Source organism: Triticum urartu, chromosome 7A, assembly GCF_056163025.1.
Source record: "Triticum urartu cultivar PI428250 chromosome 7A, HENAU_Tu73, whole genome shotgun sequence".
Lineage (NCBI taxonomy): Eukaryota > Viridiplantae > Streptophyta > Magnoliopsida > Poales > Poaceae > Triticum > Triticum urartu.
This window is the reverse complement of record NC_141879.1, coordinates 395,006,548-395,029,081: the sequence shown is the minus strand read 5'-3', so window position 1 is coordinate 395,029,081 and position 22,534 is coordinate 395,006,548. Positions and strand designations below refer to the sequence as shown.

The 22,534-nt window shown below is 44.6% G+C and overlaps 1 protein-coding gene across 4 annotated transcripts; it reads right to left on the bottom strand.

Moving 5' to 3' along the window:
* Positions 1 to 17,974: 17,974 nt before the first annotated feature.
* Positions 17,975 to 22,078, bottom strand: LOC125521244 (uncharacterized). Of its 4 annotated transcripts, none has more exons than XR_015611498.1 (3): positions 21,761 to 22,078; positions 20,323 to 21,684; positions 17,975 to 18,201 (listed from the first exon to the last, which is right to left on the bottom strand). XR_015611498.1 is itself a non-coding variant. In XM_048686306.2 (2 exons), exons 1-2 carry the CDS (start codon positions 21,916 to 21,918, stop codon positions 21,180 to 21,182), a joined length of 663 nt encoding a protein of 220 aa, XP_048542263.2. In that variant the 5' UTR covers positions 21,919 to 22,078; the 3' UTR covers positions 18,794 to 21,179. The 4 variants fall into 4 exon arrangements, 1 of the variants encoding a protein (XP_048542263.2); XR_015611497.1 differs by lacking the exon at positions 17,975 to 18,201 and adding an exon at positions 18,794 to 20,115; XR_015611496.1 differs by lacking the exon at positions 17,975 to 18,201 and adding an exon at positions 18,794 to 19,081.
* Positions 22,079 to 22,534: the final 456 nt, after the last annotated feature.

The window sequence follows — 22,534 nt, the reverse complement described above, 5'->3', positions numbered from 1 at the left end:
AGGAGGCTTTCGAATGTGATGGGAACAAGGTAAAGATTAATTGATGGTTTTGGTTTCGAGGCCCGAAATGGCTCCCGATGAGTTTAGCGGAACATAAATTTCAAGTACTACTACACTGCTCAAATGCATAAATATTATGTTACTATCAAAAATTGGCACAAAATACGAAGGCGACCAATGGAAGTACTACTAGCAACCCACGATTTAACTACTCGCATGCACGAAGTGGAGTAATAATGTCTTTCTTCCGCCCTCACGTCCACTCAATTTGCATGCGTTGTATTAATTGACCATCAATGAAGTGAACGACTTTACATGCGTCAAATTATCACATGGGGTGGATCTTGGTACAAAATTGCGTCCGCCCGTGTACCCGCGTGTGCGTTTGAGGATTGAGTGCGTGCATGGCGTGCGTGCACATGTTCGCTTCGTGCATGTACCGCCAGTATGGCTCAGGGAGGACGAGTACATTCTTCTGGAACCAGCAGCACATCATTGTGATCAATCCACACAAGGAGGTCGCGACAACGCCTACACATGTGCCACGTGGCTTCATGAACTGTAAGAGAGACAATGTGTAGCTTGCCATTGGTATTCTAATTTACGTGTTTTGCACATACTCGAAGTACTAGTAAGGTACACATGCATTGCACGCATCAGATTTTGCAACCAAATTATGAATAAATACCACACTATAGCATGTAAGCTCTGAGTCATATATGCCTGATGTAGCCCTTCGTTTAATTCTTATATTTCATCTCATTCAAAATCAATTAGTTTTTATAAAAAAGCTAAGAACGTGGGAATAGGAAAAACATGGGATTATAGTGGAATGTCGTCTTGAATCCTACAGGATTGTACGAGTGTTTGATTGTGCATAGAAAAAATGCAGAATTCTTTCAAAGAGGTTTGAGTGGATGGGATGTTTCCTATGAAATCTAGTGCAAATGAATCATATGGAAAAATTCCTATGGTTTACAATCCTACGAATCAAACAACCAAGATAGGAAAAATTCCTAATGATTAGAATCCTCCAAAATTCCTTTGAGAATCCTTTGAATCAAAGAAGCCCTTAATCTATTTTATGATTCATGGAATTGTGCGTTGTAAAGCATAAAGTAAAAACAAATAATGGCAATTCAACTAGAAAAATGTTTGGGCAGGTATGATACGGAAGATTCTAGAACAAAAGAGAACCACTGTTGTTTTGAGGTTTGTGCATTATTCTTAAGTTCAACCATGGAGTCTGCTAGATTGTACATGTGGCAAAATCCGGTGGGGGGCTAGAAGATGGTGTGAGGGGCCGAGTGGAGGGAGACTATGAATGAATGCACAAGTGCGAGATCGATATTTAGAGAGAGAGGGCGAACACGTGCGCTGATGCGCGCAGTGGCGGAGCCATGAAAATAAATGAGCTAGGGGGCAAAGCATTGCTAATCCTTTACGAGGAGGGTCAATTCATGAACTTAAACCATTTTTAGCAGCAATTGTCTAATGATCACATTCATATTAGCCTTGATATATAGTGATGTTAGGGGGGAGGGGGCAGGGCCCTTACTCCCCCTGTCTTCGCCATTGTGCACGCGTCTGAGAGATGAAGCGGAAGGCATGGATGATGAGAGGGGGACGTTGGATACATAATTAATGTGGGTGTATTAGCTATATATGTTAATCCTATATAGAGAGGTATAGATTGATCGATGTGGCCGTGGGAAAGAGGGTGAGACCTCACTGGATATATCGATTGATCGGTTTGTGTGCAAAACTATGAAAGACCTAGCTATATACACACGTACATAGAGGAACATCGATCGTTGTGCACGCACACATGAGAGATAAAGAATGCCCGATATGATGGAGAGGGGGATGTGTGTTGGTGTGTGCCTTCATGGGAGACCGACCCGAAGAAAAAGATTGCATGCGTGCGATGGATAATGCCGACTGGTAGTCTGTGTGCATGCATGCACGAGAGGAAGTTAGTGGTACAATTATAAAGAGAAGACTACTGTGTGGGTGCAAAAGAATAGCTGAATAGGTGAGGTCACAATCAATGTAAAGTTGAATTCAAATATTTGAATAAGAGATCCTGATGTTTGAAACCCATGCATGCATGAATATAACGGAGATCTGTGCGGTGTGGTTTGGAAACGAGCATGTTGTAATGTATACACATTGAACAAGGTCAGACTGATTTGAATTTGAGATACCGATGGCAGACATCATTTGGCCACGTCGCATCCGTGCATGGACACACTATTCTAATTGGAGATGATGGGCGGCTTTTGCATCACATATCTATATCTATACCCCTATATATATTATATTTTATATATTTTTTATATTGTGTGCGGGTAACTTTAACTTTGAAAGATGGTCGTAGGATGAGGCGAATCCGATGGTCCAAAGATGGCAAATTTGAGCACTACTGGCCGTTGGATATCATCTAGATTTTGCCACATGTATAATCTAGAAGACTCCATGGTTGAGCTTAAGCATAATGCACAAACATCAAAACACAAGCACTTCTTATTTGTTCTAGAATCTTCCGTATCATAATTGCCCAAATGTTTTTCTACATGATTTTCCATTATTTGTTTTTACTTTATGTCTTACGATGCACAATTCCATGAATCTTAAAATAGATTAGCTTTCTTATAAAAACTAGATGATTTTTAATGAAATGAACTATAAGAATTAAACGAACATCTACATCATGCATATATGACTCAAATCTTGCATGCTATAATGTGGTATTTATTCATAATTTGGTTGCCAAATCTCATGCGTGCAATGCACGTGTACCTTACTCTAGTCTAAATGGTGTTTGTGTGTGTGTTGTGCGTGTTGAGGTGCAAATTGTCTTTTTTTGGTACACGTTAAGCTTGTTCTTCCGAAATTTCAAGCCGCGCCTTGTTATGCCGAAAATTCAAGCTAGCGTCTCTGTCTATCGTGCTGCAAACTCCCGCCTCTTCAACCCGCGCCTTGTTAGCCCGAAATATTTAAGATATATCTTTGTCTCGTTGTGCTCCGACAACTCCCTCCATCTCAACCCGCGCCTTACTATTCCGAAATTACAACACGCGTGAAAACTCCCACCTCCTATGAAATCCCGACATGCAAAATGCCCGTGGTACCCCTGAACTGAAAGAACCGCCTCAAATCGGTGGGGGTACTTTTGTAACTTACCCCACATTTCGGACAAGCACGTCTCTAAGCCATGGTTCCCCACTGCCATCCCATCCGCCCACCCATTCGTACACCGAGGCCGCGAAAACCCGTGATGAAACCCCACACCCTGCTCCGTCCGCCACCCAGCCGGAGCCTCTTCCCCGACGACGTCGTCCACAGCAACACCTCGACGTCCCTCATCCACGGTACCATATGAGGATCTGTCGTCGATCTCATCGTCCCGCCGGTTCAGCCACACCGTCCTCCACCTCCAAGGAGCTGCACCGATGTTCCCCTCGTCTTTCGCGCCACCTCCATTCCCACACCGCCGTCTTCAGCTGCACCACCGAAAGAGTATCATCATCACTGTTTCCTTAGATGAAGCTACGGCCTAATCAGCGCCACCAAAGAGGATGTCCACTAATCGCCGCATTTTCTTCTTGATTCGATCTCACGGTGTTGCCGGCGATCGGTCCCGAGCCGACACGGCGTGGCTCCATCCACGGTGGCGTCGCCGCCCACTTCCTCCACGGCGTCGCTCCCTCGGCGGCGACTTCCACATCAGTAGGACCTGCTACTGCTTTAGCTCTTGTTCGCACTGCTGCTCTGCTCTTGCTCTCGGTCCCCTGGCTGGTCTGCTCTTGCTATTGCTCTGGCTCGTGCTGCTGCTCTCGCTCTTGCTCTTGCTTGCGATGCTGCTCCGATTTAGCTACACTTCACTCCGATGCCGCCGGGGTGAAGGAAGAACCAGCCGCAGCAGGGAGGGGGGCTCGCCGGAGAGGTACCCCACTATCTATCTTAGGGTTCAGGATGGGGGCGGTGGTCGCCGGCGGTGGTGGGGCGTTGGCGGGGCGGTGGCGTGGGGATTGCCGGAGAAAAAGCTCGGCATGGGGGGGGCCTAGAGGGATGGCCGGGGCGGCGGCGGACCAGCGGTGGGGAGTGTTTTCGGGGCAGGCGGGGCGGCGCACCGCCGGCCGCGGGCAGCGGGGGGCAGCTGTTTGGCTGGCTCAGGGGGTGGAGGTTGAAGATGAACCGCAGGCCCTTGATTTTGTATCCAACGGCTGCAAAATCGACTGGCCAGAGATGAAAAAGTCAATCGACTGACGTGTAGCCTCACCTTGCTAGTGCGTTCAGTTTCGACAGCAAAATTCAGTTTCGACAGTTAAGTTCAGTTTCGACAGTTAAGTTCAGTTTCGATAGTTAAATTCAGTTTCGAGAGTTAAGTTCAGAGATGAGCGGCTGATGTATTTTACATCTAGCACTTTGTGTTTATGTATTTTACGTCATGTATTGGAGATGCTATTAGAATTCCACTCAAGTTAACCTTGTTCATTGTCTCTCTTGTCCTGCTTCAGCCTCGGTGTCGTACAACTCACCGGAGCTGCTCCAACGACGAAACCCTCCATCACAGCGGAACAGTACCTCAGGCTCCATCTCCAGACGCCTAAGATCTTCTTCCCCTCCTCCGACAGCCAAGTCAGCCAGAGCATCCTCACCGGCCAACCCAATCACGCTGAGATCGACATGGCTTCGCCACAGAGGTTGTACACTTGTTGCATCTCTTTTTTACTCTACATGTTATATATATTGTCCACTGAGCACTTGTAGTAATGGGAAATATGATTATTTTATCCTACTATGTGACAAGCAGTGAGGTACCAGGCAACTTAGCTATCCGTGATGGACTCTCTTAAACGCCATCATTATTTATCTCTGCGCGTTTGAGCTGTGCATTTGTCGATGGGCCTGGGAGTTGAGCTAGTATGGCAGTGGCCTGAGTCCAAAGTAATAGAAGTAGCACAAAAACATTTTTTAGTGTAGAATTTTCCTTGCTCAAGCCTGCCTACTAGAATTGACAGTGCTTGAAAGGAAAAGTGAATGATAAACATCAGAATTGGAAAGTTTCCTATGGTACTAATTTTCATGAATTTGGTGCAAAGGAATGGAGCAAAGAAAAACTGTAGGATTTGTTCCTTTACTGTCTCCTTGAAAAAAAACCGTAGGAATTCTAATTTCCACTTCTCCTCCTTTTCGTATTCCTATTCATCAAGCACAAGACAAAGAGATAGTAGCATAATAGCATTATAACCGTACATTTTCTTGTGGTTTGACTTAATCTCACCATGCTTTTTTGCATCATGTGATCTTCCAATTGTTGTGAATCAAACACCCAGATTGGCAGAAATCCTGTGTTTTTAAATTCTCTGTTTTGCACGTGCATTCCTATCCTATTCCTGTCTATTTCCTATCCCTGCATTGTTAGAATCCTCAAATTCAAACAAGCCCTTACTCAATTACTTCTGTTACAGATATGTGTCAAAGAAAACCTTGTGTGGTTTGTCCTGCTCCTGCGGCGCTGTGTTCCACACCAGCTCAGCTGCTCCAACGACGGAAGGGTTCACCACAGCAGGGATCCGCTCTCCAGACTGTCTTTCGCCGCCTCAGATCTTCTTCCCCACCGCCGGCAGCCACGGCAACTGCATTACCATCATCAACTGAGCAGATGACCTTGAGGACTACACGGGTCCGCAAGAGAGGTCGCACTCTTCCGTGTCTGCTTACGTTATGCGTCGCTTAATATGATGACATGCTACATTATCATCGTGTTCACCTATTAGACTCCGAGTCAGGTCCAAACTAATGCTGAAACTTGAGTTTTTAAATGGTTGTGGGGTACATATTGGGGCAGCAATCAGTACTATCTGTCTACTATCTGGTTAATCTCCGGTGTCTACTATGAGTTTCATGTTGGGTGCAAACAAACATTAAAGGATCCATTATCTGTATTTTTTAACTAAAGCTATTATTTGCCTGCTATCATTGGTTTTGGGTCTATCCACAGTTTGCTACCATCACTCTGCATTTGTGCATGCACTCCTTACATAATATCACTATGTTTTATTCCTATGCATGCCAGTTATTGTACACAATGGAACTGATCATATAGAGCAAAAGAGACGAGCCTTGCATGGCAATAAAATTTCATGCAGACATCGTTCCATGGTGGGCGCAAAGGCAGCCCCCCTCCACCCATTTCGGATCGTAATCAAGAGGAAGATAACTGTTATGAGGGGGATTTAGAAGGAGAAGACCACTCCTATTTACCCCATGAGGTCTTCGCTCTAACTTGGCATGCTGATGTTGGTAATATCATGCATATGGTGCCTTGCATTGCTTATTGTATACATTAAAGATGTCATCTGCTTAGTTTAGACATGCTTTGTGTCAATGCCATCTGTTTAGTTTCCTTATCGTATATGTGAATCATGCAATGCCATCTTGTCTAGCCAGGCATCATATATGTGAATTTTGCAATGCCACCCTGGTTAGCCAGTCATCTTATATGTGAATTATATCATGCCATCATTTTTTTATTGCGTGTTAAATTTGTCAACAATTTTAGTACATTCAATTACTCTTCCTGTGCATCAGTCATTTGGCACGGTCATGGAAAAATCTAGAGTGGAAACAAGGTCTTCAGAGGAGACAATGCTATCTGACGAAGTGCATGTCTTGCTGGTTACCGATATCTCCTCAGAGGAGGATTCAGAGACAGATGACCAGTCATATTCCCCCCCTAAGGTGCATGCCCTAACTTGGCAGGGTTATGTTGCTCATATCGTGCGTATGGTATCTTGCATTGCTATGTCATTTGCTTAGTTTAGACATGCTTTGTGTGAATGCCACCTGTTTAGTGTCTAATTACCATATATGTGAATTATGCAATGCCATCGTTTTGCAAGACATTATATATGTGAATTATGCAATGTTATCTGGTTGCAAGGCATTATGTATGTGAATTATGCAATGCCATGCTGTTTAGGCAAGCATCATATATGTGAATTATATCATGCCATCCTTTTTTTTGTATTTCTCATTGCTTTTGTCGACAATGTTTGTATATTCAACTGCTCTTCCTGTGCATCAGCCATTTGAATTGGTGATGGAGAAATCTGGAGTGAAAACAAGGTCTTCAGAGGAGACAATGCTACCTGCTGAAACAAATATCTTGCTGGTTACAGATAGCTCTTCAGAGGAGGATTCACAGGCAGATGACTAGTCCTATTATCCCCCTGAGGTGTATGCTCAAACTTGGCAGGGTTATATTACTCATATAATGCATATGTTGTATTGCAATGCTTAGTTTTTACATCATATACACAATATTGAATGCCATCTCCTTAGTTGACACATCATATATGCGATTGCCCTCTACTCACTTCCTTAGTATATAAATCATATATTTGAATTATGTCATGCCATGATGTTTACATAGACAACATGTATCTGAATTATGGCATGCCAACCCATTTTCTAAAGACATAATTTAGTTATATCATCTCATCATGTTTACATAGTCATCATATTTAAATTATGTCATTCTATCCGTGAATTATATCATGCCATCATGTTTCCATCGGTGGCATGTTTGTGATTTATGGCATGCCAACCACTTTAATAGACACATCGTATAGTTATATCATGTCATCCTATTTACATAGTCATCATATTTTGAAGTATGTCATTCTATCCTGTTTAGTTAGCCATCATACATGTGAAATTGTGTCATGCTATCCTATTTAATTTGCCATCATATATGTGAAATTATGTCCTGCTATTCTGTTTGCTTAGACAACATAAATGTGAATTATTTCATGCCCTGTTTTCTTCCCTACTCTCCATTGCACCTGTCTATCTTACAATGTCTGTACATTCAATTACTTTTCTTGTTTATCAGCCATTTCAATTGGAGGGAGTGATGGCAGTATCTGTGGCAGTATCAGCCATTTCAATTGCATATTCTGTTTATGCTGCGTTGTCTTAAATAGATATGATTCGAATTGTATCTATCTTGATTTGGCAACATAAACTAGAATGATATAGACCATACAGTGACCATACTACATAGATATATGTTTGTTTCATGCTGTTATCCTATCCACCTTACTACTGAACTGGTTTACCAAAATGAGTTTCATATACTACATTGTAAACCTGAGATGTGTTTGTTTGTTTCTCTTTTAGAACGCCGATAAAATATTGGAGAAGAGTACCCTGTTATGCAATGGTAAAGGAAGTAATGTAGATAAGGTTCAAGATAGTTAGACATCCTTGTTGGTCTCCAAGAAAGCTAATAAAAACTATATTGAAGACACTGAGACAACCCCAAAGTCCTGTATTGATGTAGTGTTCGAGTTACTGGCTACCACTGCTGGCACCAGCTCTTCGAACTCATTGCCTGAATCAGTTCGGCTTCTTGAGTCTCAACATCAAGTTGAAAGACATCGATAGATGTTATCCGACAGGAAGCCGAAGGACTGAGGAAGTCCCTGCAGAATTCAGATGCATACTTTCTGGTGCAACAGCAAGCGCTGGAGGACTTTAGAGCCAAACAAGAGAAACTTAATAAGCTTGCTAAGCATCTTGCCAGCATTATGGGTACCCAGGATATTGTTTCTTGAGCTCTTCTGAAGTGGTTTAAGTTCTGGACTTGCTTTGCTGCGGCGTTTATATGCTGCTGTGTTCCCTGTCTTTGCACTGGTGGCAAACTTTGATGCCTAGTGGATGTAGTATGTGTAATAGCCGTGATAGCCTAGTGTAAGTTGCTTGCTTATTTATTTCCTTGTTGTCTTGTTTATTTGTTTGCTTGTAGTCAGTGCAGTTCTTTTTCTGCGGTTTGCTAGTGGCTGCAATAACCTATTTTTTTAAACTAGGCCACAATAACCATGGGCTAATATTTACTGTAGTGACACTGGGCCTCCTATGGGCCATAGAAACGGTGGGCCTTCTACGGGCCGTAGAAACAGTGGGCCTTCTACGGGCCGTAGAAACAATGGGCCTTCTACGGGCCGTATCATCAATGGGCCTTCTACGGGCCATATCATCAACGCGCCTTATACGGGCCGTATGATCGATTGGCCAAACATGGGCCAAACAGACAGCATTCTGGCCGTAAACGGGCTAGAGTTGGAATCGTCCGTTCATGGGCCGACCATAACGGGCCATCGTTAATAGGCGGTATTTGATGACGCTATGAAAATGGCCCAACGTATTAACAGACCACAAACGGGCCGACTGTAACCACGGGCTGAATTTGGCCCACAAGCAGAAAATGACAGTAACGGGCCGTAAGTAAACGAATGCTGGAAATGAGCCCAAGAATAAATGGGCTCTGAGAAGGCGGAAAGATAACATGGGCTGGAGATGGCCCAACGAAATAACGGGCCGTTAATGGGTATAAAGTGATACACTGTTCATTACGGGCCAGTTTCACCACGGGCCGTTAATGGGTGTAAAGTGATACACTGTTCATTACGGGCCAGTTTCAGCACGGGCCGCTAATGGGCCAAGAGTTACGAAGGGCCTCATATGGGCCGAAAGACGTCATGGGCTATACATGGGCTAGAAGTGAAAACGGGCTGGAATCATATTGGACGGCCCAGATGACGCTACTGGGCCTAATTTGGATAGGGCGTAACGGGCCTTGGGTTAGCGGGTTGTAAATGGGCTATATGCGAACAGGCCGTTAACAGGCTTTCCATGGGCCGGCCCGCCAGCTTTTGGCCAAGTCAAATGGGCCGGCCTTTTCACAGGAATGGGCCACTGTTTGGCCGTGCCATGTGTCGACGTATCATAGGCGCCTTCTGTCCAGTGAGTGGATGACATCTGTCCCAACGATGAGCCGACACGTGTTTCCTCTAGCCAATGATGATTTTACACGTGGAAAATCCCCATTGGTCGGGGATGTTAACCGGTTATCGGATCGAAAACCCGACCCGATAGCTTAACGGCATTCCGTTATGGTGGATGCCACGTTTCGGTCACCCTTGACAAAAGCACTTCTGTGACACGCGATTTATTGTCATGGAAGTGGACACTTCCGTGATGAGAATTTTGGTAATGTCATGGAACAGTTCTATGATAGCACAGGTATGACTATCTTGATTCTGTCATAAATTTGTCATGGATGTACATGCATGACAAAAAAAGCGACCTACTGTGACAAACACGTATCATCACGGAAGTGTATTTTTTTGGTAGTGAGCTTCTGGGCCAACTAGTCAAGCATCTGCGTGGTGGCATGCAGATCTTCATGAAGACCCTGTCACCGCACCAGCACAGCAGCTAGCCAGCCAGCATGGCACTGCATGCCTCGTGAGCTTGGACGTGCATCGAAGCCAGGCGAGGCGGCGACAGACGGGACGATCTTCATTGCCATCCCCGGTAAAGCAAGAGGGATTTTCGTGGACTGTAGGTATGAAGAACAGACTCGATCTAATCTACGAAAAACTGTAAATATCTCACCGAGCAACCTGGAAATCTGATACCACTTGATAGAGGCTAAGGTGTCTCGATGTTTCGATGAGATGGTGGCTATCGTTTTCTGTGGGAGTCGACCTTGACGATCCGACTACGAACGTGCGAGACGTCGCACCTTAGCAATCGCTAAACCAACTTCCGAGGGTTATTGACCATGCCGGAGCACGATCAACCTGACCACGAGGGTCTGTTTCCTGCGAGCAAACGAAGAACAAGCAAGAAACTGAGATTGCAATCGGGATATTGCGAATATAAGATGAAAGCTTTATTGATCAAGGTGGGGTTCTGTGACGTCTTGGTCTGGTCGTTGGACACAAACGAAGTACGCGAAGTTGCAGCTATGGCGAACTTTTAATCTAAACAAAACCCACAGTCTAAACGACGCCCTAAGGGCTGTATATATGGAGGAAGAGGGGGGAATTTCGTGGCCCTTGGGGGTGGGGTCCGAAACCAACCCTAACTCTTGTTTCCCCACACATACGGACTCTAAAAATAGCCTATACTTAAGTATTTCGAAATTACATGGGCCTGGCCCATTAATAAGGTGACGCAGCACCTAGAATAGCCTATGGACGAATATTATGAAGTGGCATCTTGTATATTTCGTCCAAGGCTTCATGCACTCCTTATGGCGGCTTCAAAGTCCTGAAATCATCACTTGTAACTCCGTTCTTGATCCCCTTGCGCATGCCATCAACTCCATGCGTGTTCTTGCTCCAATGTTCATCCTTCTCCAAGCTAGGCCCTTCATTTGTAAGCAAAACAAACGTATCCAATTTAGGCAGCATCATAATCTCATGAACATTAGAATCATTACCAAGAAATGAAAGTACCTGGTAATTTAATTGGCGTGCGCGAGCTCTAGTAATTGGTCCAGTATATGTAACAGTAGGGGCTGTGGGTGTAACAATGGTATTGATGTCCTCATCATCCTCCCCTTCTTGAAACGAAGTCGTCCTCGACGGAAGCGCATCTTCCTCACCCAAATAAGGCTTCAAATCTGCAATGTTAAAAGTGGGACTAACCCCAAAATCTACAGGTAGCTCAAGTTTATATGCATTATCATTTATTTTCTCTAACACCTTAAAAGGACCATCAGCACGTGGCATTAGCTTTGATTTGCGCAGATTATGAAATCTATCTTTACGCAAATGTAACCAAACAAGATCTCCAGGCGCAAACACAACATGTTTTCTACCCTTATCTCCAGCAAGTTTATATTTAGCATTCATACGCTCAATGTTTTCCTTATTTAACTCATGAATTTTTAAAATCAATTCAGAACGTTCTTTAGCATCAAAATTAACCTTCTCTGAAGATGGAAGAGGCAACAAATCAATAGGTGCACGAGGTAGGAAACCATACACAATTTCAAAAGGGCACATCTTAGTAGTAGAATGCAATGAGCGATTATAAGCAAATTCAATATGAGGCAAGCATTCTTCCCACATTTTCTTGTTATTCTTCAAAACAGCCCTAAGCATAGTAGACAATGTTCTATTGACTACTTCAGTTTGTCCATCAGTTTGGGGGTGACAAGTAGTACTAAAAAGCAGCTTAGTCCCCAACTTAGCCCATAAACATCTCCAAAAGTGGCTAAGAAATTTATTATCATGATCTGAAACAATAGTATTTGGCACACCATGTAAGCGAATAATTTCACGAAAGAACAAATCAGCAACATTAACAGCATCATCGCTTTTATGACATGGTATAAAGTGTGCCATTTTCGAGAACCTATCCACGACAACAAATATGCTATCCCTCCCCTTCTTTGTTCGAGGTAAACCTAAAACAAAGTCCATAGATATATCCTCCCAAGGAACACTAGGTACTGGCAAAGGCATATATAAACCATGAGGATTGAGTCGTGACTTAGCTCTTTGACATGTAGTGCAGCGAGCAACAAAACGCTCAACATCCCGTCTCATCTTTGGCCAAAAGAAATGTGTAGCAAGTATATCCTCCGTCTTCTTGACGCCAAAGTGTCCCATTAATCCTCCTCCATGCGCCTCCTGCAACAACAAAAGACGAACGGAGCTAGCTGGAATGCATAGCTTGTTAGCACGAAACACAAATCCATCGTTAAGAACGAACTTGTTCCAAGTTCTCCCTTCCTTACAATTCTGCAATACATCTTTAAATTCAGCATCATGAACATATTGATCTTTGATGGTCTCCAAACCAAATATTTTAAAGTCAAGTTGTGAAAGCATAGTATAACGATGAGACAAGGCATCAGCAATAACATTTTCTTTACCCTTCTTGTGTTTAATGACATAAGGGAAAGTCTCAATGAATTCAACCCATTTAGCATGTCTACGGTTCAGTTTTGCTTGACTTTTAATGTGTTTCAAAGATTCATGATCAGAATGTATAACAAATTCCTTGGGCCATAAATAATGTTGCCATGTTTCTAAGGTCCGAACAAGAGCATATAATTCTTTATCATAAGTAGAATAGTTCAGACTAGGCCCACTCAATTTTTCAGAAAAGTATGCAACAGGTTTTCCATCGTGTAATAACACACCTCCTAATCCAATTCTACTAGCATCACATTCAAGCTCAAAAGTCTTATTGAAATTAGGAAGTTGGAGTAAAGGAGCATGTGTCAACTTATCTTTCAAAACCGTGAAGGCTTCTTCCTGTGCGGTACCCCAAACAAAAGGCACATCCTTCTTTGTAAGCTCGTTGAGAGGTGCAGCAATAGTGCTGAAATCTCTCACAAAACGCCTATAGAAACCAGCGAGGCCAAGGAAACTCCTCACTTGTGTGACCGTTTTGGGCTGCGGCCAACTCTCAATAGCTTCAATCTTGGCTTTATCAACTTCAATTACCTGTGGAGTAACAACATAGCCAAGAAAAGATACTCGGTCGGTGCAAAAGGTGCACTTTCCAAGGTTTCCAAACAAACGTGCATCACGTAGAGCAATAAAAACAGCACGTAAATGTTCCAAATGTTCCTCCAAAGATTTGCTATAAATCAATATGTCATCAAAGTAAACTACCACAAATCGTCCAATGAAAGCACGTAAAACTTCGTTCATTAACCTCATGAAAGTACTAGGTGCATTAGTTAACCCAAAAGGCATGACTAACCACTCATATAATCCAAACTTGGTTTTAAATGCTGTTTTCCATTCATCACCCAATTTCATACGAATTTGATGGTATCCACTACGCAAATCAACTTTGGAGAATATTGTAGAGCCACTCAATTCATCAAGCATATCATCTAGCCTAGGAATAGGATGACGATAACGAATAGTAATATTATTAATGCCTCTACAATCAACGCACATACGCGACGTACCATCCTTTTTCGGCACTAAAATGATAGGAACAGCACAAGGACTAAGGGATTCGCGTATATAACCTTTGTCAAGCAGTTCTTGTACTTGACGCATAATCTCCTTCGTCTCCTCTGGATTCGTACGGTATGGTGCACGGTTGGGTAGCGAAGCACCGGAAATAAAGTCAATTTGATGCTCAATCCCTCGAATAGGTGGTAATCCCGGTGGCATGTCTTGTGGAAAGACGTCAGCGAACTCCTGCAAAATGTTAGTGACAGCAGGGGGCAAAGAGGAAGGCACGTCCTCGAATGAAAATAATGCCTCTTTGCACACAAAAGCATAGCAAACAGATTTGCTGAAATCTAGCTCATCAATATCAGATTTGGTGGCAAGTAAACATGCACTTTTCAATTTAATTTCAGAAACAACAGTAGATGGTTTATTATTAGGCTTCATTTGGTGCTCAAATTCTTTTGCCACAATCTGATTTTCACTCTTATTTGTCTCCTGTTTTGCTTTATTAGCTCTATTAATATCATCTTTCAAAATGGAATCAGGAGTCATAGGAAGCAAAGTAATATTTTTATCGTTATGAACAAGAGTATACTGATTGTTTCTACCATGGTGTACAGAATTTTTATCAAATTGCCATGGTCTACCAAGTAATAAGGAACATGCTTGCATAGGTACCACATCACAATCAACATAATCAGCATATGTAGAGATACTAAAATGCACATGAACAGTACGTGTTACCTTAACCTTGCCGCTGTTGTTGAACCATTGGATGTAGTAAGGATGTGGATGTGGTCTTGTGGTGAGAGATAGCTTCTCCACCATCTCCATGCTAGCCAAGTTATTGTAGCTCCCTCCATCTATGATCACGCGAACAGAACGTTCCTTCACAACTCCCTTTGTATGGAACAAATTATGCCTCTGATTTTGCTCAGCTTGTGTAACCTGCACACTCAAAACACGTTGAGCAACTAAACATTCATACCTGTCAGCATCTTCAGGAGCCATGTATTGCGTCTCATGATCAGAATCATCTCCACCGTGTTCGTCACGTGTAATAAGAGCCAAAGTCTCCTCATCATAGTCACTAGCGGACTCATACCCACCATCCTCAGTAACAATCATCACACGCTTAGATGGGCATTCTCTCGCATAATGACCTCCACCCTTGCAACGTCGACAAATAATATCATGTGTTTGCCCTGTTGATGCCATGGATGAAGAAGAGCTCTTTGCAGGCCAGAAGGTGTGCTCTTGGCAGATAGTGGTGATTGTGCCTGCTTTATTGTATCACGGTTGGAGGTGGTAGCCGACGGAGGCGCCGGTGTAGCAGAACGTGTGGAAGTAGATGATGCACGTGGTGTCCATGATGAAGGTCGACCTGCAGAAAAGTTAGTCTGCGCCAATGCCTGTCGATCCTGCACTTCACGTTCAGCTTTACAAGCAAGATGGAATAAACGAGTGATATTAGTATACTCCTTATACTCTAGAATCGTCTGAATCTCTCTATATAATCCACCCATAAAACGTGCAAGCATAGCTTCATTCTCCTCAACAATACCACATCTAATCATGCCAGTTTGTAATTCCTAATAATATTCTTCTACAGAATTTTTTCCCTGTCTTAAGCGCTGCAATTTTTGAAGTAATTCACGTTGATAATATGGTGGAACCCAACGAGTACGCATAGCAGTTTTTAAAGCAGCCCAAGTAGCCGGAATAGGATATAATCTACAATGCTCAGACCACCAAACACATGCAAAACTAGTGAAAGCACAAACAGCAGGAGGAACACGTCTCTCCTCGGGATATTGTAAACATGTAAATCGTTGTTCAGTTTCTAACTCCCAAGTAAGATATATATCAGGAACATATCTACCCTCAAATGGTGGAATATTCAATTTTAGTTTAGGGAGATGGTCATGATCTCGTACCTGAGGGTGAGCCCTACCATTGCCATTATTTGCATGTGGACGACCTGGTGGTTGCTGTGCTATTGGTGGCACGTAGTTCTGATTTTGATCAACCTCATCCTCATAATCTCCCACATAAGCATCCTCCTCCACATCAGCAGTAGGAGCCACAGAAGTATCAACAGCAGCACCAGCAGTTTGGCCCGACTGAAGAGGGACACGGCTCGCTCGGCGGAGGGCTGTTTCCCGACGTGGAGGTAGTCGGTGTTGTTGCTGTTGTTGCAGAGGTGCGGCAGGAGCAGCCGGTGGTGGTGGTGGAAAACGCGAAAGCAATTCAGCAAACTTGTTATCGAGCTTTGTTTCAAACGTCTTCTCCATGCCATCTATCTTCTCCATGGCCTCTTCAAATCTGTTTATCACATCTTGCACCTGTCCATTCATCATTTGCTGAAACGTATCATGAAGCTCCTTGTTCGTCAAGTTCTCCCAGTCAGTCTCGTCGGCTTGTGATCCTGGCATGGTTAGCAGCAATAGAAACACACAAGAATATGATCCTATAGACTACTAACAAGTGGTGGTGGTGGCGGGTGTCACAAATCCGTCAAGAAAATATCAAATTCTTACCAGTTCTTACCCAGCAGCAGGCGGTGATCGGCAACCGTTGTAGTCAAAAACTCTCAAAAGCTTGGATAGAGCGATTGCCAGGGAGAGTCAAACGCACGACGTAGATGTATGTGGAGCTGGGAAGGCTTATAGTATGGTAGCAAAAAGGGTCAGCAATAATCAATTCAGAGATGCAAAGTTGAATAAACGCTCAACGACGGTACTGTGCTGGTCCTAGGCTAGACCGTGCTAGAGACGCGAGCCTAGAACACTAACAAAATCACGGCGCTGCACGTAAATAAGGGAAAAGCACACTCTGGAACTTTTTTTTTCGCTCTTTTTTTTGCGCTCCTTTTTTTTGCTCTCCTCTTTTTTTTGCGAAAAATCACTATAATGGCGAGTGTCTCAAAACTCTTCCCTCGTCAAACTGATAGGATGGGCACGAAAATTTTTGTGCACTTTTTTTTTCGGGAATCAGGGCAGCGACGACGAAAAAGTGCGACAAAAAATCACTATGATGGCACGTGGCTCAAAAGACTCAGAAAAGCCTAAAAATAGGATAGGGAAAAAAAATTTGCCCATGAAAATTTTAGCCTAAAAATTTTTCCCGTGAATTTTTTTTCTGAGACCTACGCAGGCAAGGAAACACAAATCGGAATTTAGATTGATCTCAAGAACAAACCTAATATGAGAAGAACTCGGATTGGTGGTGGATATATGGTTGTGGTATATGGCAGCGGTGGTGGTATATGGTAGCGGTGGTGGTATATGGATACAGATTGGTGGTGGTATATGGATACGAATTGATAGTGGTATATGGATATGGATTCAGAGCGGTGGCGGATAAGCAAAAGTGGTAGATGGGCGATGATGATGGTGCGGCGGCGGCGTGACAACTTATGACCAGAACTTGAAACTCTAAAAGACTAGACTCTAAGACCAGCAACTTGACACGACGATGCAACCGCAAATTCAACAAAGCAAAAACCCTAAAAAGATTATTCAAAGGCTCAGATTGGTTCGGATATGTTGAACTAACCCTAATTTTTTTTGTGTTGCTTTTTTTTCGTGGACTGTAGGTATGAAGAACAGACTCGATCTAATCTACGAAAAACTGTAAAAATCTCACCGAGCAACCTGGAAATCTGATACCACTTGATAGAGGCTAAGGTGTCCCGATGTTTCGATGAGATGGTGGCTATCGTTTTCTGTGGGAGTCGACCTTGACGATCCGACTACGAACGTGCGAGACGTCGCGCCTTAGCAATCGCTAAACCAACTTCCGAGGGTTATTGACCACGCCGGAGCACGATCAACCTGACCACGAGGGTCTGTTTCCTGCGAGCAAACGAAGAACAAGCAAGAAACTGAGATTGCAATCGGGATATTGCGAATATAAGATGAAAGCTTTATTGATCAAGGTGGGGTTCTGTGACGTCTTGGTCTGGTCGTTGGACACAAACGAAGTACGCGAAGTTGCAGCTATGGCGAACTTTTAATCTAACCAAAACCCACAGTCTAAACGACGCCCTAAGGGTTGTATATATGGAGGAAGAGGGGGGAATTTCGTGGCCCTTGGGGGTGGGGTCCGAAACCAACCCTAACTCTTGTTTCCCCACACATACGGACTCTAAAAATAGCCTATACTTAAGTATTTCGAAATTACATGGGCCTGGCCCATTAATAAGGTGACGCAGCACCTAGAATAGCCTATGGACGAATATTATGAAGTGGCATCTTGTATATTTCGTCCAAGGCTTCATGCACTCCTTATGGCGGCTTCAAAGTCCTGAAATCATCACTTGTAACTCCGTTCTTGATCCCCTTGCGCATGCCATCAACTCCATGCGTGTTCTTGCTCCAATGTTCATCCTTCTCCAAGCTAGGCCCTTCATTTGTAAGCAAAACAAATGTATCCAATTTAGGCAGCATCATAATCTCATGAACATTAGAATCATTACCAAGAAACGAAAGTACCTGGTAATTTAATTGGCGTGCGCGAGCTCTAGTAATTGGTCCAGTATATGTAACAGTAGGGGCTGTGGGTGTAACAATGGTATTGATGTCCTCATCAGGAACGTTGGCAGCGGATTAAATGCGTTTGTCCAACGGTGCTAGGCGATAAACTTGTACACTATAGATACTTTCCACCTCTTGTGTGCCACTATGGCGACCCCTTTGACATATAAAAGGAGGCCCGAGGCATACTGTGGAAGGATTCAAAGTTTTTTTGGACTGGGCATCCACCGCAGCTAGTTCAAGATCTTAAGAACACCAAATATACACAAACAAGTAGGACTAGGGTTTTACGCATCGTTTGCGGCCCAAACCTGGGTAAAAATCCCCCCACACTGATCTTTTAGACCTGCTCTTTGCGCAGCTCCGCACTGTAACACCCTCGATGCGGCTATATCTCCCACGTGTCGAAACATGACTTAGAGGCATAACCGCATTGAAAGCAATGTCGCAAGTGAGGTAATCTTCACACAACCCATGTAATACATAAGGAAAAGAGATACATAGATGGCTTACAATCGCCACTTCACTCAATTACATGAATAAAGCATTACATCAAACAGATACAAACAAGGTCCGACTATGGAACGAAAATTAAAGAAGACTACCACAAATGCTACACAGATCCCCGATCGTCCCGACTGGGCTCCACTACTGATCAACTAGAACGAAGCAATACAAAGGACAAGATATTCATCGAGCTCCTCCTTGAGCTTGGCTGCGTCACCTGCTCGGTTCAACGGCACCTGCAAGCTGGTTTTTGAAGTATCTGTGAGTCACGGGGACTCAGCAATCTCACACCCTCACGATCAAGACTATTTAAGCTTATGGGTAAAGTAAGGGTATGAGGTGGAGCTGCAGCAACCGACCAGCATATTTGGTGGCTAACATATACGCAAAAGAGAGCGAGAAGAGAAGGCAAAGCACGATCGAGAAACTATGATCAAGAAGTGATCCTAGAGCAACCTACGTCAAGCATAACTCCAACACCGTGTTCACTTCCCGGACTCCGCCGAAAAGAGACCATCATGGTTACACACGCGGTTGATGCATTTTAATTAAGGTCAACTTCAGGTTTTCTACAACCGGTTATTAACAAATTCCCATCTGCCCATAACCGCGGGAACGGCTTTCGAAAGTTCATAACCCTGCAGGGGTGTCCCAACTTAGCCCATCACAAGCTCTCACGGTCAACGAAGGATATTCCTTCTAGCGGGAAGACCCGATCAGACTCGGAATCCTGGTTACAAGACATTTCGACAATGATAAAACAAATCCAGCAACACCGCCCGAATGTGCCGACAAATCCCGATAGGAGCTGCACATATCTCGTTCTCAGGGCACACTTAGATTGTCTAAACTTCCGGTAGGCCAGCCCAGAGTTGCCCCTGGTGGTCACCGGCGGCTGACGAGGTGGACCAACACTCAGAGGAGCACTGGCCCGGGGGGTTAAAATAATGATGACCCTTGAGTCCGCGAAACCCATGGGAAAAAGAGGCTAGGTGGCGAATGGTAAAACCAATGTTGGGCATTGCTAGAGGAGTTTTATTCAAGGCGAACTATCAAGGAATTCCCATTATTTCCTAACCGCGTAAGGAACGCAAAATCCGGGAACATAACACCGATATGACGGAAACTAGGGCGACAAGAGTGGAACAAAACACCAGGCATAAGGCCTAGCCTTCCACCCTTTAACAAGTATATAGATGCATTAATTAAATAAGAGATATTGTGATATCCCAACAAAATATCCATGTTCCAAACATGGAACAAGCTCCAATCTTCACCTGCAATTAACAACACTATAAGAGGGGCTGAGCAAAGCGGTAACATAGCCAAACAATGGTTTACTAGGACAAGGTGGGTTAGAGGCTTGGCTCAACAATATGGGAGGCATGATAAGCAAGTGGTAGGTATCATAGCATAGGCATAGCAAAAGAGCGAGCATTTTGCAAGCAAAGATAGAAGTGATTTCGAGGGTATGGTCATCTTGCCTGAAATCCCGCAAGGAAGAAGAACGAGTCCATGAAGAAGACAAACGGGCGAAGTTGAACGTATCCTCACAAACGCGACGTTATCGGAACCAACCCGAAGAAGTAACACCGGAAAGAAGCAAATAACAAGGTAAAGAACCAAGCATAACATGGCATGATGCACAATCAGGTATGATGCATGTCCGGTTTAATGAGGCATGGCATGGCAAAGTGCACAAGCAAAACTACAAGTTAAGTGGAGCTCAATATGCAACAAGTTGCATATTAAAGAAACACCACATTCAAGTTATTTAGTTTCGATATTGTTTATGTACCCAACAATATTAAATGTTGTTAAACATCGCAAGAGATGAAGCATAATGAAACTATCTATCTAGGCAAGTTTAAATGAGGCCGGAACAAGAAGACAACAAGTCCGGAAACTCATATTAGGTTTGGTACTGTTCTGCCCTAAACACAATTTTAGAGTTGCTAAACATGCAGGATGAGTGCACCAAGTAAATATAGGCATTTTTCTACCCCATTTACATATAAAGTTTATTAAATTCGGAGTTACGGTTATTTAGTTATGAAATAAAGCATTTTAGCATGACATAGGAGCAAAATTACACAAACAGGAGTTTAAACATTTTTAACATGGATGAAAGTTGCATATTATTAAACTAGATGAAATTCTAAGCAAGTTTCATATTAAGTTTGTTTAATTTGGATGCAAGGTTTGAGAGTTATTAAATGCATGAACAGCAGGGGGTTTTCTGCAAAACTGCTCTCCTCTGAAAAAAAGAAAAACGCTGAAAGGAAAAAAACAGAAGCAGGCCAAAATTGCTGGGCCCAAGGTGCACAGGAGAGGGGGCGGCTCACCCATGGGCCGTGGCCCGGCTCGGTGGAGGGGATTGGGTCTGCTGGCGCTCGAGGGAAAGCAGCCCAGGCGCGGTGTGGCGGTCAACACGTACGAGCAGGCGAGCGCTGCTGTCCTCGTCTCTGAAAAGCAGAAACAGCAGCGGGGGCGTGAGGTACAGAGCGGCGGACGGCGGAAATGGCTGCCGGCGACGTGGGACTTGGCGACGGCAGGCCTGATGGCGAGCGCCAGATCGACGCAGGGGCTTGGTTCTCCAAGGCGGCGACCGCGCACTCGAAGCAGAGGCAGGGTGAAGCTGGCGACAAATAGGGACCACGCGTGCAGGGGTAGCAGGTCTGATGGCAGCGACGGAACTTGCAGGGAGGTCCGACGACCTGGGGAACGGCTCCGAGCAGGTCAAAGCTTGGCGGCGAGGAACTCCGAGTCGGCGGTCGGGGTCCATGGAGGTCGCTGTCGCGGCGAAGCTCCGTGCCTCGGGCTGCCATGGTGGTCGTCTCCTGTTGCTGCGGGTTACAGAGAGAGATGGGGATCTTAGGAGATAGGGAGAAGAAGGAAAAGAGAGATGGGCAGAGTATTGACCAGGGACGCAGCAGAGGCGGTGGTTCGGCGATCTGGCAGGCTTTGACGTGGACGAGGCGGCGGAGGGGACTCGATCGGAAGCTCGGGGCTGCGCTCATGGAGGCCTCGATCCGATCTGAATCGAGCACTGTGGGAGGCTCGGGCGCTTTGGTGGCCATTGGATCTCCATCCGGCGGTCACAAAGGGATGGATCAGAGGCTGGGTGGATTGGGTGGACGGGGAAAACGATGAGGATCTGGGAAGATGGCTGGCTGCGCGTGGGTTGGTTCGGGTGGGATCCCGAGGGCGAGGGTGCTGGTAGCGGCGCGGGGGACAAACAGCCTAGAATTTAGGGTTTGTCCAAAATGGGCTAGGAGTGGAGTATATATACATCACAGATTAAGTTAGGGGCTACCTCGACCCTACGATCGCAATCGGACGATCGCAAATAACTATGTTAGGAAGTCCCATTAACAAAACGGAGACATTTTGTACATGTTTGGGGATGATCCGGATCCAACGGTGACGACTGCCCGAGTCGGGTCCGGGAAAGTTTTGGACGCGCGCGCGAGGAGGGCCACGGGCTGACGAGAGAGGTTAGGTTGGACCTGGCGGTAGGTAGTGGGCTGTGTAGACGGTCTCGAGCTGAGAGAGGAGAAGAGAGGGAGGCCCGGCGACTGTTTCCGGAGACCGAAAACGTCCGACGTGTGCCGGCTATAATGCCGCTATAGTTTAACGGTTGGGCTATTAAACGAACTCCGAATGCGATGAACCTTGGCAGGCGGCCTACGTACA